Source organism: Nicotiana sylvestris, chromosome 7 (assembly GCF_000393655.2).
Source record: "Nicotiana sylvestris chromosome 7, ASM39365v2, whole genome shotgun sequence".
Classification (NCBI taxonomy): domain Eukaryota; kingdom Viridiplantae; phylum Streptophyta; class Magnoliopsida; order Solanales; family Solanaceae; genus Nicotiana; species Nicotiana sylvestris.
Window position 1 is genome coordinate 53,497,091 of NC_091063.1, and position 16,378 is coordinate 53,513,468.

Sequence of the window (16,378 nt, forward strand, 5' to 3'; positions counted from 1 at the left end):
GTTTATTTATTTCAGAGTCGCCACTTGGGAGATTTAGGGTGTCTCAAGTCACCAATTTTAATACCGAATCAAGGAAAAGAATGACTCTATATTATAGTCTGCATACCAGAAATCCGGATAAGGAATTTTGTTAACCCGGGAGAAGGTGTTAGGCATTCCCGAGTTCCGTGGTTCTAGCACGGTCGCTCAACTGTTATATTCGGCTTGATTATCTGATTTTATACATGTTAAACCTATGTGCAAGTTTTAAACTCTTGACCGCTTTTATTATTATTTTTTACGAGAATTGCAACGTCGTGAAAATATATCTCGAACCACGTTACATCAATGCACCCGTGGTTATTGACATATCTCGACTCGGTTGAGATTTGGATTTGGGTCACATAAATGTGCACCCGAATTAAGAAAAATAAATTATTAAGACGCGCCTAAAGCAACTAACGTATTGTTATTTTGGGGAAGGCCGTAAAATTTGCTAAACGGCATGTCCCGAATTCTAAGTATTTTTAATATATATACATTTAGAGGGCCCCGCACCTTGTGCATTTTTCGTTTGTCGAGGCTCGTCTCATTCATTATTAAAAAAAGAATTTGCAACGTCATGGAAGTGCATCTCGGACCACGCCACAATCAATGTACCCGTGATTAGAGACACATTTCGATTCCGTTGAGATTTGGATTTGGGTCACATAAATGTGCACCCGAGTTTAGGAAGATAAATTATTAAAGGCGTGCCTAAAGCGACTAGCGCATTATTATTTTGGGTAGGGCCGTGAAGTTTACTAAACGGCCCGTCCCGGAATCTAAGTATTTAATACATATATTTTGCGAGGGCTCCGCAATTTGTACATTTTTTATGTGGCGAAGCTCGTCTCGTTTTTATTATTTGAGGGCAAACTTAAGGCAACTACGATTTTCTACCAATGAAATCATCCGAGGTTAAACAAAAAAACAACGATTCTAACAGGTAATAATATCCATGGTAAAAATGAAAAATAGAATAACCTCGTTCATATGCTCACATTTACTTTAAGCATGCAGTAACTAAACATAGAATAAACATTTTTAACACAACAACAAAAAATTGCATTGTTGACATTCATAAATATCGAATATTCTCATTTTTTGCCTTGAACCATAATATGCAAAACGAATGAAATGAAACAAAGGACGAAGAACACCAACCTTCGAACCTCGACAATCCTAGAACGACAAACAGTGCCTCATACGGAACTCGAACCGGACCTCACTTGACGAGGAACAATGATGAAACCTCGGACAAACACCTCGACGTACCGGACCTCGACGAACCAAAGACGACCTCAACGGAATGCACGATGATAGTGAAGGAACAGCGATAACGTGGGCTGATTGGTTGTCGTGTTTGGACAGAACAGCTGGAGCAGTGGTGGTGGGTCGACGAGGGTGATGGGGCTGACTATGGTGGTTTAGGGTTCTTGTTCGTTTTCTGGTTTTTGCCAAAGAAGAACGTGACGCAGCAGCAGCATCAACAGCTGCTACTCGACAGGGGTCCGGTGGTTCGAGCGTTGGGGGGTGCGACTGGTTTGGGTTTGTTTGAGGACGGAGCAGCTGTGGGGGGTTTTAACAGTAGGGTTGCGGGTGGTTGACGGAGGTGGAAGGGTTACGATGGTCGCCGGATTCTGCTGGTTCAGCAGGTGGTCGTGGGGGTGTGACTGGTTTCAGTTGACGACGGAGGCGAAGTTACAGTGCTCATCGGATTTAAATGGAGGAAGAAAGCGAGGGTCGTTCGGACGTGAGGGGGGCGTCGCGGCTGGTTTTGGGTAGGTGTTTGGACGAGATGGTGATGGAGTTGGACTGGTAGCTTGTAGCGACGATGGAGGGGGCTAGGAGGAGGAACGATGGTGATCTGTTTGGTGGTGAAGAACGTGAGGCAGTAGGGTTTTTGGTTCTTCTTCCCTTGGAAGAAGAAGATGAACAGTGGGTTCTTCAAATTTTCCAAGTCCTCCTTCCAAAGATTCAAAAAGTCCCCCCCTCCAAAAATGTTTGTCCGTGTATTTAGTATCCCTTTGCTAGGAAAATGAGCCCCACGCGTGGTGGGGTTCAAGACTTGTGTCCCCCACGCGTGGTGGGGTTCCCCGTGTACGGGATTCCGTCCATGTTCCCCACGTGTGTCCCCTCATGTGTGGTGGACTCGGATTATTATGGGCTAGGTCCAAAATTAGGCCTAAAAGCGGGTAATTTGAACCCGAATATTATTCTTTTGCCCGGACCCGATTAAGAACACAACGTTGTTCGACTAATCCTATGTAAGCAAAATAACTACAAAAATAAGACTAATATTTAAACAAAACTATATCTTTTTTAATATATTTTTCAAGATTTAAAATAGCTACAAAACATTAATAAAACTATTTTTTGTAATTTTCGTTTTTATATAAGGATAAAATATAAAGTAATATTTTTTGTATTTTTTCAAAAAATTAAAATGACTACAAAACATTAATAGAACTATATTTTTGGTTATTTTCGAAATTATATAAAGTACAAAAATAAAGTGCAATTTTTGTATTTTTTCAAGTTTATGAGAAATACATAAACTAAAATTTATATATATATTTTTTGTAATTTTTCCTTTTGCGACAAAAGAAAGTAAAAATAGTCAAAATAACTATATTAGACCTAAATTAAATATTTAAGCTAAAAATGTAAAAATTCCCGGGGAGGGTCAAAAATCAGGTGTCTACAGCTGCCCCTCTTTGACTGGAAACACGAAGAGTTTTCCGACAAAGAACGACTAGACATGTTTTTGACCCGACCATTACTTGGATGGACTACACTAAGGAAAGGGAGGGAATGTGACCGAGCCCTGGTATCTGAGCTGCCTACATATCCTTGGTTTTACAGGAATCAGGCCACGTGTAGTTCGGAAATGAGAGAGAGATGGTAGAGTGTACCGAGGTGAAGAGCCGATCGAGGTGCCGTTCCGTTGAGGTTCCGGTCCGCAGTCCTGTCATTACATCAAAATGATAACTGAAAAAGACTAACTAAGCCTATCAGCTACTAGTTACAAGGATTCCTATCTTTAAGTCTTCTGAAACTTGATCTTGACTCTTGAATGGTGCTTCATACAGACTTTGGATTTGAACCTTGATACTTGCTAGTTGTAGGTGCTAGTTCTTGAGCAGACCACATCTGTTCTCCACTTCCGTGCTTTGGATTCGTTTTTTCCTCTCTTTTTTTTCTTTTCTTGTTTTTTTTTGTTTTTGTTTTTGTGACCAGCTTTTGTTGACCATCTCAGCCTGTTGACTCGCATTCTTGAGGCGAGCTTCTGCTATTTATAACTTGGTTGAATGCTGGGGATTTTTGTTGTAGCCTTCTGCTTCCGGTGGGGTTACTGATTTCCAAAATCTGCAGTATAAGACTAAAAAGTATTCCTCTTGTTATACAGGTGGGCGCCTGAAACATGAAATGTAAAGACTGAAATGTATTCCTCTCGTTATACAGGTGGGCGCCTGACATGAAATGTAAAGACTGAAAAGTATTCCTCTCGTTATACAGGTGGGCGCCTGGCTTCAACACTAGAAATCTAAAGACTGAATGTATGCCTCTGTTATATGGGCGGGCTCCCAACATCAACACTTGAAAGTAAAGACTGAATGTATTCCTCTGTTATTATGGGCGGGCTCCCAATTTCAACACTTGAAAAGTAAAGACTGGAATGTATTCCTCTGTTATTATGGGCGGGCTCCCAATTTCAATACTTGAAAAGTAAAGACTGGAATGTATTCCTCTCATTATACAGGTGGGCGCCTGGCATGAAATTTAAAGACTGAAATGTATTCCACTTGTTATGTAGGTGGGCGCCTGACATGAAATTTAAAGACTGAAATGTATTCCACTCGTTATGTAGGTGGGCGCCTGACATGAAATTTAAAGACTGAAATGTATTCCACTCGTTATGTAGGTGGGCGCCTGACAAGAAATTTAAAGATTGAAAAGTATTCCACTCGTTATGTAGGTGGGCGCCTGATTTCAACAACTTTTAAAATAAACGTCATTCCTCTCTTCAGGCGGGCTCCTGATTTTAACAAACTTTAAAGCTAAACGCCACTCCTCTCTTCAGGCGGGCTCCTGATTTCAACAACAACTTTTAAAATAAACGCCATTCCTCTCTTCAGGCGGGCTCCTGATTTCAACAACTTCTAAAATAAACGCCATTCCTCTCTTCAGGCGGTCTCCTGATTTTAACAACTTTGAAAATAAAATGCCATTCCTCTTTTTAGGTTGGCGAGATTTAAACAACTTTAAAAATAAATGCCACTCCTCTCTTCAGGCGGGCTCCTGATTTCAACATTCTGAAAATAAAATGTCATTCCTCTTTTTAGGTTGGCGATATTTAAACAACTTTAAAAATAAACGCCACTCCTCTCTTCAGGCGGGCTCCTGAATTCAACAACAACTTTAAAAATAAACGCCACTCCTCTCTTCAGGCGGGCTCCTGATTTTAACAACAACTTTAAAAATAAACGCCACTCCTCTCTTCAGGAGGGCTCCTGATTTCAACAACTTTGAAAATAAAATGTCATTCCTTTCTTTAGGTTGGCGAGATTTAAACAACTTTAAAAATAAACGTCACTCCTCTCTTCAGGCGGGCTCCTGGTTTTAGGAAAACTAAACATTGATAATTTTAAGAAAACTAAAAATGACTCTCTTTTTTTCTTTTTTTTTCAATCGTTGTTTTTTTTCAAATTCAAACGTTGTTTTTTTTTGTGTATCTTAGGAGAAAGATTCATCGGACTAAGATTTTGATCCTAGGATTCATCAGACTAAGATTTTGATCCTAGGAGAAGGTTCATCGGACTAGGTCTTGTTTTTTTGGTATCTTAGGAGAAAGATTCATCAGACTAAGATTTGGATCCTAGGAGAAGGTTCATCGGACTAGGTCTCTATCTTAGGAGAAAGATTCATCGGACTAAGATTTTGATCCTAGGAGAAGGTTCATCAGACTAGGTCTTGTTTTTTTTATCTTTAACAACCACTTAGGAGGAAATGCGTCTCCTAGGGGGTAAAACTTAAACTTAGGAGGAAATGCGTCTCCTATGGGTGAAACTAAACAAACCTAGGAGGAAATGCGTCTCCTATGGGTAAACCTTAAATGATTTCAAACTAGGAAGTGCGTCTCCTATTAATGAAACCTTCGCCTTTTTTTTGAATTATTTACTTACCTGTGTTGTCTTCCCTCGAAACTGTTGGGGATTATTTAGATGGGGATGACTTTTCCCCCTTTTTTTCATTATTATCTTTTTATTCTTTTTTTTTATTTTTATTTTTTTATTATTCTTTTTTTTTGTTTTGTTTTTGCATAGCTTCTTCCTTCGAAGACTACCTCCCTTGAGAGTCGTTTTGCCTTTCCCCGAAAGGAACCGCTGAGGATACCGACTTTCCAACCTTGTGTTGGACTCCTCGCAACTGCTAGGGATAACACTGTTGGGGAATTATTTACTTACCTGTTGGGGGGTAAAATGTTATCAGCTGGGGGTACCTGACTTCCAGAAAATTTTCTAAATGGAAGGAAAATTTTCTGCCCCAGTTTGATAATATCCCTTGTGGCATGCAGTTCTGGCATCAATGCCATTTCCGTTACCTGCTTCAAATCAAACAAAATTTTGTTAGTTTAAAACATGGTGGTTGGTTGTGATACTCCTACTGGGATAGCTTTCCCTTTCTCCTTCCTTGCTCTGCGTTCAACAACTTGTTGGGGATGATATTATGTGCTGGGGATAATCCCTTTTTGCTGGGGGTATCCCTCTTCTTTTGTGGCATAGCTCGGAAACTGGCATTTCCTCGACTTTTAGTCTTGTATGAATTTCCCACAAATTCATGCTCACTGCTTTCCTTGCTTTGTTCATGGGTCTTGGCCTTGAGGTTTATAACCTTGGTTTTGGCAAGGGTATCCCTCTTGACACTCGTCAATCCTTTTGTCAATTCCCTTTTGCTGGGGATATTTTTGTTGACACTGGCCTCGTGTTTGTTCCTTGCTGACTAAACCACTTGGATGTACTAGTCAGATCTCATTTTGGAAAGCTGATGGCCTATTTTGAAGTCAATTCACACTTGTTCTGACCAAGCAGACTCTATTGGGGATTTTTCTATGAAAGGTAAAAGATAAAAAGGGAACAGAATAAAAGGACAAAAGGAAAAGGACGACCTTTTAACAAAAGAAACTATAAATAAAAACCTATCAAATGCAGATACCGACGCAGATACCGACATGCATATGTGGCCTATCCTCCGCCGTTAATCATCTTTCCAGATCTTCAATTGGCAATTCCCCATCTGATTCTCAATCCTATTCGACTTGTAGTGCCCAAAGGGTTTTCACTATCAAGCCTCTCTCATTTCTGGTTTTTCTCTCAGCTTTCATCGCCTTATAGTGCCTGTGAAGGTTTTCACCGATAAGACTCTCTCATTTGTATTACTTTCCAGCTGGGGGTTTGGAGTGTCGCCGGTATGACTCTTTCTGCTGGGGATCGGAGTCCTTTCTGCTGTGGAACAGAATGTTATGCTCACTGGTGAGACTCTCATTTGTCTGACTTGGCATCTTTTGAAGACTAGTTAGAAGGTCTTTCTTTGGACCGTAATGTGGGTTTTGGATAGGCTAGAAAGAAAGGGTATAAAAGGCTCAAAAAATACATTAATTTTGGGTTATTAGTTACAACCTTTGGAATTAGATTTATTTACAACAAACGCAACTTTTGCCCCCAGTTTCTTGCTTGGGGATATTTTAATTGATTTTGTTTTTCATTTTCTAAAACTATGACCGAGCCGTGAAGCGCCTACGTATCCTCTTTGAGGAATCAGGTCAAACATAGTTCCCAATTCCTCTTTTCATTCCGACTTTCTTTTGTTGTTTTTTTTTGTTATCATTTTATTTTCTTTATTTTTTCTCTTTTTCGTTTTGTTGTTTTCTTTCTTTCTCTCTTCTTTTTTTTTCGTTGCTACTGATTCCGAACGAGGGGTATGAAAGAAAATAAATAAGGCTCAAAAGGGGTAACGAAGGACAGAGTGTTTGGGTAGCAGAACAAAATGCCTTCGTCATTCCAGTCTTTAAAACATGCCAAGTGCAAACAACACAATTAAACAATAGATTTATAGTCTCTTCCGATGGTGCTGGACTTGACAATTATATTCAACATTTGTTTGTTCATTTGTCACTTCTAAAGCACCGTTGGGCGACACTCTCTTTCTCATTATTATGAACGACCCTCATGCCAATTTGGCGAATCTTGCATTTAACGGTTTTCTTTATGTTTTACTTGCCCCAGTTCCACATGACTCGGGCTCCAAATAATCTTGAGCCGTTCTTATTTCCTTTAAATGCTTTGATCACCTTCCCAGGGTTTTATGATTAACTTTTAAGATTAGGCCCAAACATGGGTGCGCATGTCTTGTCCCTAGAATCGGCATTGAACAAAATGATAAAAGGACTAAACAAAAAGAGGACTGGAAATAATAAAAGACTGGATTTGCATTAGACTACCGGTGAAAATGGTTTGAATAAAAAAACAAACAAACAAACCAGAATGAAATCCTAAAATAACCTGGACAAATTTAAACAAACCGATATGACAAAACGGAAAGATAAAAAGGTTTGACACAGGACAAAATCCGAATTACAATTCTAATAATCCGAACAACAGAATTGACAACAAAATAAGCCATCAACAAGCTTCTCTCTTGCTAACCAAAGAACGGAGCGTCCTCCCACTTATCAGACCTGGCATCTTAGCTACTGAGCTTTGCCTCAATACTGCCAAGACCACTACCAGCTTCAATACCATCAACCTCCGTCAACGAGTTCTCGATAGGGTTCGAGTGCTCTATGTCACTGTTATCGATCACAATCCGCCCCTTTTGGATCAATTTTTCTACTTCCCTTTTCAGATTACGACAGCTCTTAATATTGTGCCCTCTGACATTGGAGTGGTATGCACATCGTGCTGCCGGATCAAAGTTTCTTGCATGTGGATATGGAGTATATGCGGGGAGCGGCTCCATCAGGCCAATATGATTTAGCCTTTCTAACAGACTTGCATAAGATACTCCGATAGGGGTGATAGCCTTTTCTCGTTTCAGCAACCTCTCATTCCTAAATGCTTTATTGGGCCGGAAACCAGATCCAGGGGGCTTTCGGTAGGCTTATGAGGGTGGATAGGCCTTTTGTGGAGCTGGGTATTTGTACAGTGAAGTCCGTTCTTGGGAATCTCGTGGAGAATAGTAGCGTTGGGGAGGATAGCAGTGTTGACGAGTGATGGAGCTACTCGGGTAGCTGGAAAAACTGCCATAAGTGGGTTGGTATGGAGAGTATGGGGGATCCTCCGTTATGGTATTGGGTGCTTGGGTAAAGACAGAGTTCAAGAAGCTTGGCGGTGGAGGGGGTGGTGCGCTCCCAGTCGTCCATGCCTGATACATGTTGGCCACGTGCTGTCTCAGCATTTTCACTTCTTTTACCAACTCGTTGTCCCGTTCGACCAATTGTTGTCGGTCATCAGTACCGACCCACTCGGTGATGTGGTTCTGAGTCATCGTCCTTTGACTTTGCATTGCAGGGAGGAGTTACCACAACCAACCACTTTTCTATATATGAACACAGCAAAGGGAAGGCATTACGTTAGTGTTAGGGCATTTGACAGATAATCATGTATCAGAGATGGAATACACCTAAGCAGTTAGACAATTGTGCCCCTCTGAAAATCTCCCACACTTTCCTTTATTTATTTATTTTTTATTTTTATTTTATTTTTTATTTTTTATTATTATTTTTTTTAGTGGTGGTCGAATCTTATGGAGATTGCCTACGTATCATGACGCCGCATGAATCAGACCGAGCGTAGTTCGGACCAATAAAAGATAAACAATACTAAACACCCTTTTTTCAATTTTTCATAATAAAACAAACTGGGTTTCAAAGGTTTAAAGATGACCTACAAACTCGAAAATCAAACAACCCATATATTCTAATCAAGAGAATTATAAGGTCAAAAACAAAAGGTTAGCTCCCTCTGTTCGACAAATGCAACCAAATGGTTATTTTTGCAAATGTGGCCCGTATCAAACTTCACATGAATTTTGAGGCCGAGGAGGATTATTTTGACACTTTACAAACTTGTCCATTCTTTTACGAAAATAACCTTTCGACAACTGAAAGATACTCTAAGGTTATTTCGGCAAGAACGGTTTAAGATGCGGCCGAAGCTGGCTCGGCTTATTATGACAAAATTTGAACGGTATTCACCTGACCGCCGACTTTTTTTTTTTTTTAAATTACAATAAAAATTTGGTGTTGCAAACACGGCCCTTCAGCGCCTCGGGGATGAAGACTTTAAGGCTGTGTGGGTCAATTGAACCAAATCTAAAACAATGACCCAGAGGTGGCTGTTTATACAAAGTCAGCCTTTCGGCGTCCCTTTCGGGAACATTCGGCTATTTATGACAAAACAACATCACCTGACTTATTCATGACTCTTTTTATCGTTTTTTTTTTCAAAATAGAAAACTCAATATTGCAAACACGGCCTTTCAATGTCTCGGGGACCAAGATTTTTAAGGCTGTGCGGGTCAACTGGACCAAATCTTAAAAAATGACCCAAAGGTGGCTGTTTATGCAAAGTCAGCCTTCCGGCGTCCCTTTCGGGAACATTCGACTATTTATGACAAATCAGCATCACCTGACTTCTTTATGACAAAATTAAAATTTGACATATATTTTTGTTATTTATTTGTATTTGGATTTTTTAGCAAAAAAGGGGGGTTGGACATCACCCGACTTATTTATGACATTTATTTTTATTTTTATTTATTTATTTATTTGTTTTTGGCTTTTTTAGCAAAAAGGGGTTGGACCCGATGAGGGTTGCCTACGTATCTCACATCCGGTGAGAATCAAACCCGTGTAGTTCGGGCAAACGAGAAGGGAGTAAATAAACTATATATATATATATATATATATATATATATATATTTTTTTTTTTTTTTTTGAAAGAACGACTTCTAAGAATTCCTTTTCTTTTGACTCGAACTTTGAGAATTTCAAAAGGAAGATAATAATTTTTTTTCGTTTTTTCATTTGTTTTTCTTATTCTGAAGAAAAAAGAAAATGTTTTTTTCTTGGAATTTTACCTTTAATAAAAGAAATGCTTAAAAAAATATTTTTTTGAACTTTGAATTTTCTTTTGAAATTTTTTTTTGGATTATATATATATTTATTTTGGAACAAATAATAAAATCACGTTCAACGCCCGACTCTTTTTATATTTATTTATTTATTTATTTTTGGCATTTTCACAGACAAGCAAAATAAAATAAAATAAACATTTTAAAAACCAGACTCTTTTTCATTTTCATTTAATGGCAAAACAAACTATTTTCTTTAATATTTTTGAAAAAAACAAGACAGAACAATGATGATTTTTTTTCTATTTTTCCTTTGCTTTTAATATAACAAACTAACAAGACATTTTTTTTTCATTTTCAAAATTTCGGCAGAGTTTCGATACTACTCGGACATTGGTTTCTTTTTTTCTAACAATAAGTAGCCACATCTCTACACTGTTATTTTCTCCTCTTTTCCACTATTTTCTAATTTGTGGATGATGAAAACATACACAATCCTTTTTTTTGAATTTCCAATGCTTCTTTCTATATATATACATATATATTTTATTTTTTATATTTATTATATTTTCAAAAATGTGGCATGGGGGACATAGGGAATTTCAAGACTTCTTGGATTCCGCAAATGTTCCCCATGTGCTTTTCAAAAATGAAGCGTGGGGAACATAGGGGAATTCCAAGGCTTCTTGGATTCCACAAATGTTCCCTAGGTGCTTTTCCCAAAAATGAAGCGTGGGGGACATAGGGAATTCCAAGGCTTCTTGGATTCCACAAATGTTCCCCATGCTTTGATTAAAATAACACCATGCTGGAAATGACCAAATGACCCATTCGCCCTTGACTAAATACAACATGTAGCACATAGGATGCCGAAAGATGGTCTATTATTTTCAGGTTGCTTGTCCTAGACGGACCCAACCCCTATGTTGAGTCCCCTAAGTCAAATGCACATGATGCAAATAAACGTTCCTACTAGGGATCCGGCATGTGGCTTTGTTATACTAGGTTCAAAAACCTGGGTCGGTGTTCTAGACAGTGTACCCGAGCGGACAACTCGAGCTGAGGAAGGAGCTCCTTTCCGGGAACCAAAAGGCCAGCCGGCTTAGAAACTTTCCGAGCCTCTTTTATTCAGGGTATGACACTAACAGAATAGGGAGTCTCAACCAGTAAGCACATCCCCGGAGGTAAGAAGAGAAAGGTTTCGGCACAGTTTATATACAGTTCAAATAATATCAAAGCGGTAAAAGCAGCATTTAGCACATTAGGCTCAAAACATGTAATAATCAGATAATAAATAAAGCCAAATAATAACAATTATTCTAAGCTCGAATTCTTGAACCCTGAACCAGAGATTCTGGGTTCATTTCATCCCCAGCAGAGTCGCCAGAGCTGTCACACCTCCTTTTTCCGCACCCGAGAGGGGGCAGGGGAGTTTTTTCCAATTAAAGGACAATCGAAACGGGATTGGTTGATTTATTTCAGAGTCTCCACTTGGGAGATTTAGGGTGTCCCAAGTCACCAATTTTAATCCCGAATCAAGGAAAAGAATGACTCCATATTACAGTCTGCATACCAGAAATCCGGATAAGGAATTTTGTTAACCCGGGAGAATGTGTTAGGCATTCCCGAGTTCCGTGGTTCTAGCACGGTCGCTCAACTGTTATATTCGGCTTGATTATCTGATTTTATACATGTTAAACCTATGTGCAAGTTTTAAACTCTTGACCGCTTTTATTATTATTTTTTACGAGAATTGCAACGTCGTGAAAATATATCTCGAACCACGTTACATCAATGCACCCGTGGTTATTGACATATCTTGACTCTGTTGAGATTTGAATTTGGGTCACATAAATGTGCACCCGAATTAAGAAAAATAAGTTATTAAGACGCGCCTAAAGCAACTAACGTATTGTTATTTTGGAGAAAGCCGTGAAATTTGCTAAACGGCATGTCCCGAATTCTAAGTATTTTTAATATATATACATTTAGAGGGACCCGCACCTTGTGCATTTTTTGTTTGTCGAGGCTCGTCTCATTCATTATTAAAAAAAGAATTTGCAACGTCATGGAAGTGCATCTCGGACCACGCCACAATCAATGTACCCGTGATTAGAGACACATTTCGATTCCGTTGAGATTTGGATTTGGGTCACATAAATGTGCACTCGAGTTTAGGAAGATAAATTATTAAAGGCGCGCCTAAAGCGACTAGCGCATTATTATTTTGGGTAGGGCCGTGAAATTTACTAAACGGCCCGTCCCGGAATCTAAGTATTTAATACATATATCCGCAATTTGTACATTTTTTATGTGGCGAAGCTCGTCTCGTTTTTATTATTTGAGGGCAAACTTAAGGCAACTACGATTTTCTACCAATGAAATCATCCGAGGTTAAACAAAAAAACAACGATTCTAACAGGTAATAATATCCATGGTAAAAATGAAAAATAGAATAACCTCGTTCATATGCTCACATTTACTTTAAGCATGCAGTAACTAAACATAGAATAAACATTTTTAACACAACAACAAAAAATTGCATTGTTGACATTCATAAATATCGAATATTCTCATTTTTTGCCTTGAACCATAATATGCAAAACGAATGAAATGAAACAAAGGACGAAGAACACCAACCTTCGAACCTCGACAATCCTAGAACGACAAACAGTGCCTCCTACGGAACTCGAACCGGACCTCACTCGACGAGGAATAATGATGAAACCTCGGACAAACACCTCGACGTACCGGACCTCGACGAACCAAATACGACCTCAACGGACTGCACGACGATAGTGAAGGAACAGCGATAACGTGGGCTGATTGGTTGTCGTGTTTGGACATAATAGCTGGAGCAGTGGTGGTGGGTCGACGAGGGTGATGGGGCTGACTATGGTGGTTTAGGGTTCTTGTTCGTTTTCTGGTTTTTGCCGGAGAAGAACGTGACGCAGCAGCAGCATCAACAGCTGCTACTCGACAGGGGGTCCGGTGGTTCGAGCGTTGGGGGGTACGACTGGTTTGGGTTTGTTTGAGGACGGAGCAGTTGTGGGGGGTTTTAACAGTAGGGTTGCGGGTGGTTGACGGAGGTGGAAGGGTTACGATGGTCGCCGGATTCTGCTGGTTCAGCAGGTGGTCGTGGGGGTGTGACTAGTTTCAGTTGACGACGGAGGCGAAGTAACAGTGCTCGTCGGATTTAAATGGAGGAAGAAAGCGAGGGTCGTTCGGACGTGAGGAGGGCGTCGCGGCTGGTTTTGGGTAGGTGTTTGGACGAGATGGTGATGGAGTTGGACTGGTAGCTTGTAGCGACGATGGAGGGGGCTAGGAGGAGGAACGATGGTGGTCTGTTTGGTGGTGAAGAACGTGAGGTAGTAGGGTTTTTGGTTCTTCTTCCGTTGGAAGAAGAAGATGAACAGTGGGTTTTTCAAATTTTCCAAGTCCTCCTTCCAAAATTTCAAAAAGTCCCCCCCTCCAAAAATGTTTGTCCGTGTATTTAGTATCCCTTTGCTAGGAAAATGAGCCCCACGCGTGGTGGGGTTCAAGAATTGTGTCCCCCACGCGTGGTGGGGTTCCCCGTGTACGCGATTCCGTCTGTGTTCCCCACGCGTGTCCCCTCATGTGTGGTGGACTCAGATTATTATGGGCTAGGTCCGAAATTAGGTCTAAAAGCGGATAATTTGAACCCGAATATTATTCTTTTGCCCGGACCCGATTAAGGACACAACGTTGTTCGACTAATCCTATGTAAGCAAAATAACTACAAAAATAAGACTAATATTTAAACAAAATTATATCTTTTTTAATAGATTTTTCAAGATTTAAAATAGCTACAAAATATTAATAAAACTATTTTTTGTAATTTTCGTTTTTATATAAGGATAAAATATAAAGTAATATTTTTTGTATTTTTTTCAAAAAATTAAAATGACTACAAAACATTAATAGAACTATATTTTTTGGTTATTTTCGAAATTATATAAAGTACAAAAATAAAGTGCAATTTTTGTATTTTTTCAAGTTTATGAGAAATACATAAACTAAAATTTATATATATATTTTTTGTAATTTTTCCTTTTGCGACGAAATAAAGTAAAAATAGTTAAAATAGCTATATTAGACCTAAATTAAATATTTAAGCTAAAAATGTAAAAATTCCCGGGGAGGGTCAAAAATCAGGTGTCTACAGTGGGAAGCACGAATGAGAAAGAGCAAAGGTCGTGTAGGGAGTGCTATAAGAAGGCAAGGAGAGAGGCGAAGCTCGCAGTTACGACAACCAAGACTGTAGCTTCTGAAAGATTGTATGAGGATCTTAGGGGCAAATGAGTGGATAAGAAGCTATACAAGTTAGCCAAAATTAGAGAGAGGAAGGCTCCAGACCTGGATCGAGTGAGGTGCATCAAAGACGAAGATTGTAAGGTATTAGTGGAAGAGGCGTTTATCAGACGTAGATGGCAGGATTACTTCCATAGACTCTTGAACGAGGAAGGGGATATGAAGATCGTGCTGGGTGAGTTGGAGAACTTAGAGAGTCAGAGAGATTTTGGGCTTTGTAGGCGTATTAGGTGTGAGGAGGTTTATGTGGCTATACAGAAGATGAGCAGGGGTAAGGCGACGGGGCCTGACGTGATCCCGGTGGAATTTTGAAAGAAGCGGGTAGGGTAGGCTTGGAGTGGCTTACTAGCTTGTTTAACGTCATTTTCAAGACGAAGAAGATGCCCGAAGATTGGAGGTGGAGTTTGATAATTCTGTTGTACAAAAACAAAGGTGATATCCAGAACTGCAACAACTATAAGGGTATCAAGCTGTTGAGTCATACTATGAAGGTCTGGGAGAGGGTGGTGTAGAAGAGAGTGAGGACTTGCATATCTATACCTGAAAACTAGTTCGGATTTATGCCGGGATGGTCAACCACAGAAGCCATTCACCTTGTGAGACGATTGGTGGAGCAGTATAGGGAGAGGAAAAAGGACTTGCACATGGTGTTCATTGACCTTGAGAAGGCTTGTGACAAAGTCCCGAGGGAGGTGCTATGAAGGTTAGCGAAGTCCCGGTAACGTACATTAGGGTGATTAAGGACATGTACGAAGGTGCTAAGACTCGGGTGAGGACTGCGGGAGGAGACTCGGAACATTTCCAAGTGGAGATAGGGTTATATCAGGGATCAGCCCTTAACCCATTTTTGTTTGCTCTAGTGTTGGATGTCCTGACTTGTAACATACAAGGGAGGGTTCCATGGTGCATCCTATTTGTTGATGACATAGTCTTGATTGACGAGACGCGAGAGGGTGTTAACGCTAGATTGGGAGTTTGGAGACAGACGCTGGAATCCAAAGGTTTCAAGTTGAGTAGGTCGAAAGCTGAATACTTGGAGTGCAAGTTCAGTGAGGAGATGCATGAAGAAGAAGTGGAAGTAAAGATTGATACTCAAGTCAATCCCACAAGAGATAGTTTCAAGTATATAGGGTCTATAATCCAAGGAAGCAGGTAAATTGACGAGGATGTTACTCACCGTATTGGAGCGGGTTGGATGAGATGGAGGCTAGCTTCGGGGGGTTTTATGTGATAAGAATGTACCGCCTAGACTTAAGGGCAAATTCTATAGGGTGGTGGTTAGACCAGCTATGTTGTATGAAGTTGAGTGTTGGCCCATCAAGAAACCCCATGTCCAAAAGATGAGCATAGCAGAAATGAGGATGCTGAGATGGATGTGTGGTCATACCAGGAAAGACAAAATCAAGAATGAAGTTATCAGGGACAAGGTAGGAGTGGCATCTATCGAAGCCAAGTTACCGGAATCGACGATGCGATGGTTTGGGTATGTGAAAAGGAGAGATATAGATGACCCAATCAGGAGGTGTGAGAGGTTGACCATGGCGGGCATGAGGAAGAGCAGGGGTAGGCCTAAGAAGTATTGGGGAGAGGTGATTAGGCAGAACTTGTCGGTGCTTCACCTAACCGAGGATATGACTTGCGATAGGAAGGTGTGGAGGTCGAAGATTAAGGTGGTGGGTTGACAGGTAGTTGCCAGTTTTTCATAGGTTCACCAGTAATAATTGTAATATTATTGTTGTGGGTTGAAAGTTACTTCCTTCTAGTTTGTTATTGTATCTGGTACTTTGCAATCACGTCCTTTGTTTTTGTAAATTGCTACTGGGATTGTTGCTCTGATTGTTACTGTTTGATTCTACTTTTTCTTCCATTTTACTGGATATTGTTGCCCCCT

At 40.0% G+C, this 16,378-nt stretch overlaps 1 protein-coding gene across 1 annotated transcript; it reads left to right on the forward strand.

The window, feature by feature from the left end:
- The first annotated feature begins 13,466 nt into the window (after window positions 1–13,466).
- Window positions 13,467–16,169, forward strand: LOC138873141 (uncharacterized). Its single transcript, XM_070151579.1, has 4 exons — window positions 13,467–13,574; window positions 14,491–14,758; window positions 15,348–15,639; window positions 15,758–16,169. Exons 1-4 carry the CDS (start codon window positions 13,467–13,469, stop codon window positions 16,167–16,169), a joined length of 1,080 nt encoding a protein of 359 aa, XP_070007680.1.
- The last annotated feature ends 209 nt before the right edge of the window (window positions 16,170–16,378 follow it).

Coding starts and splice junctions, on each gene's coding strand:
- LOC138873141 (XM_070151579.1), top strand. CDS start 13,467: ATGGAGGGGGCTAGGAGGAGGAACGATGGTGGTCTGTTTGGTGGTGAA. Junction 13,575..14,490: donor AAGAAGAAGATGAACAGTGG/GTTTTTCAAATT, acceptor GTGGATAAGAAG/CTATACAAGTTAGCCAAAAT. Junction 14,759..15,347: donor TATACAGAAGATGAGCAGGG/GTAAGGCGACGG, acceptor TGTTTGCTCTAG/TGTTGGATGTCCTGACTTGT.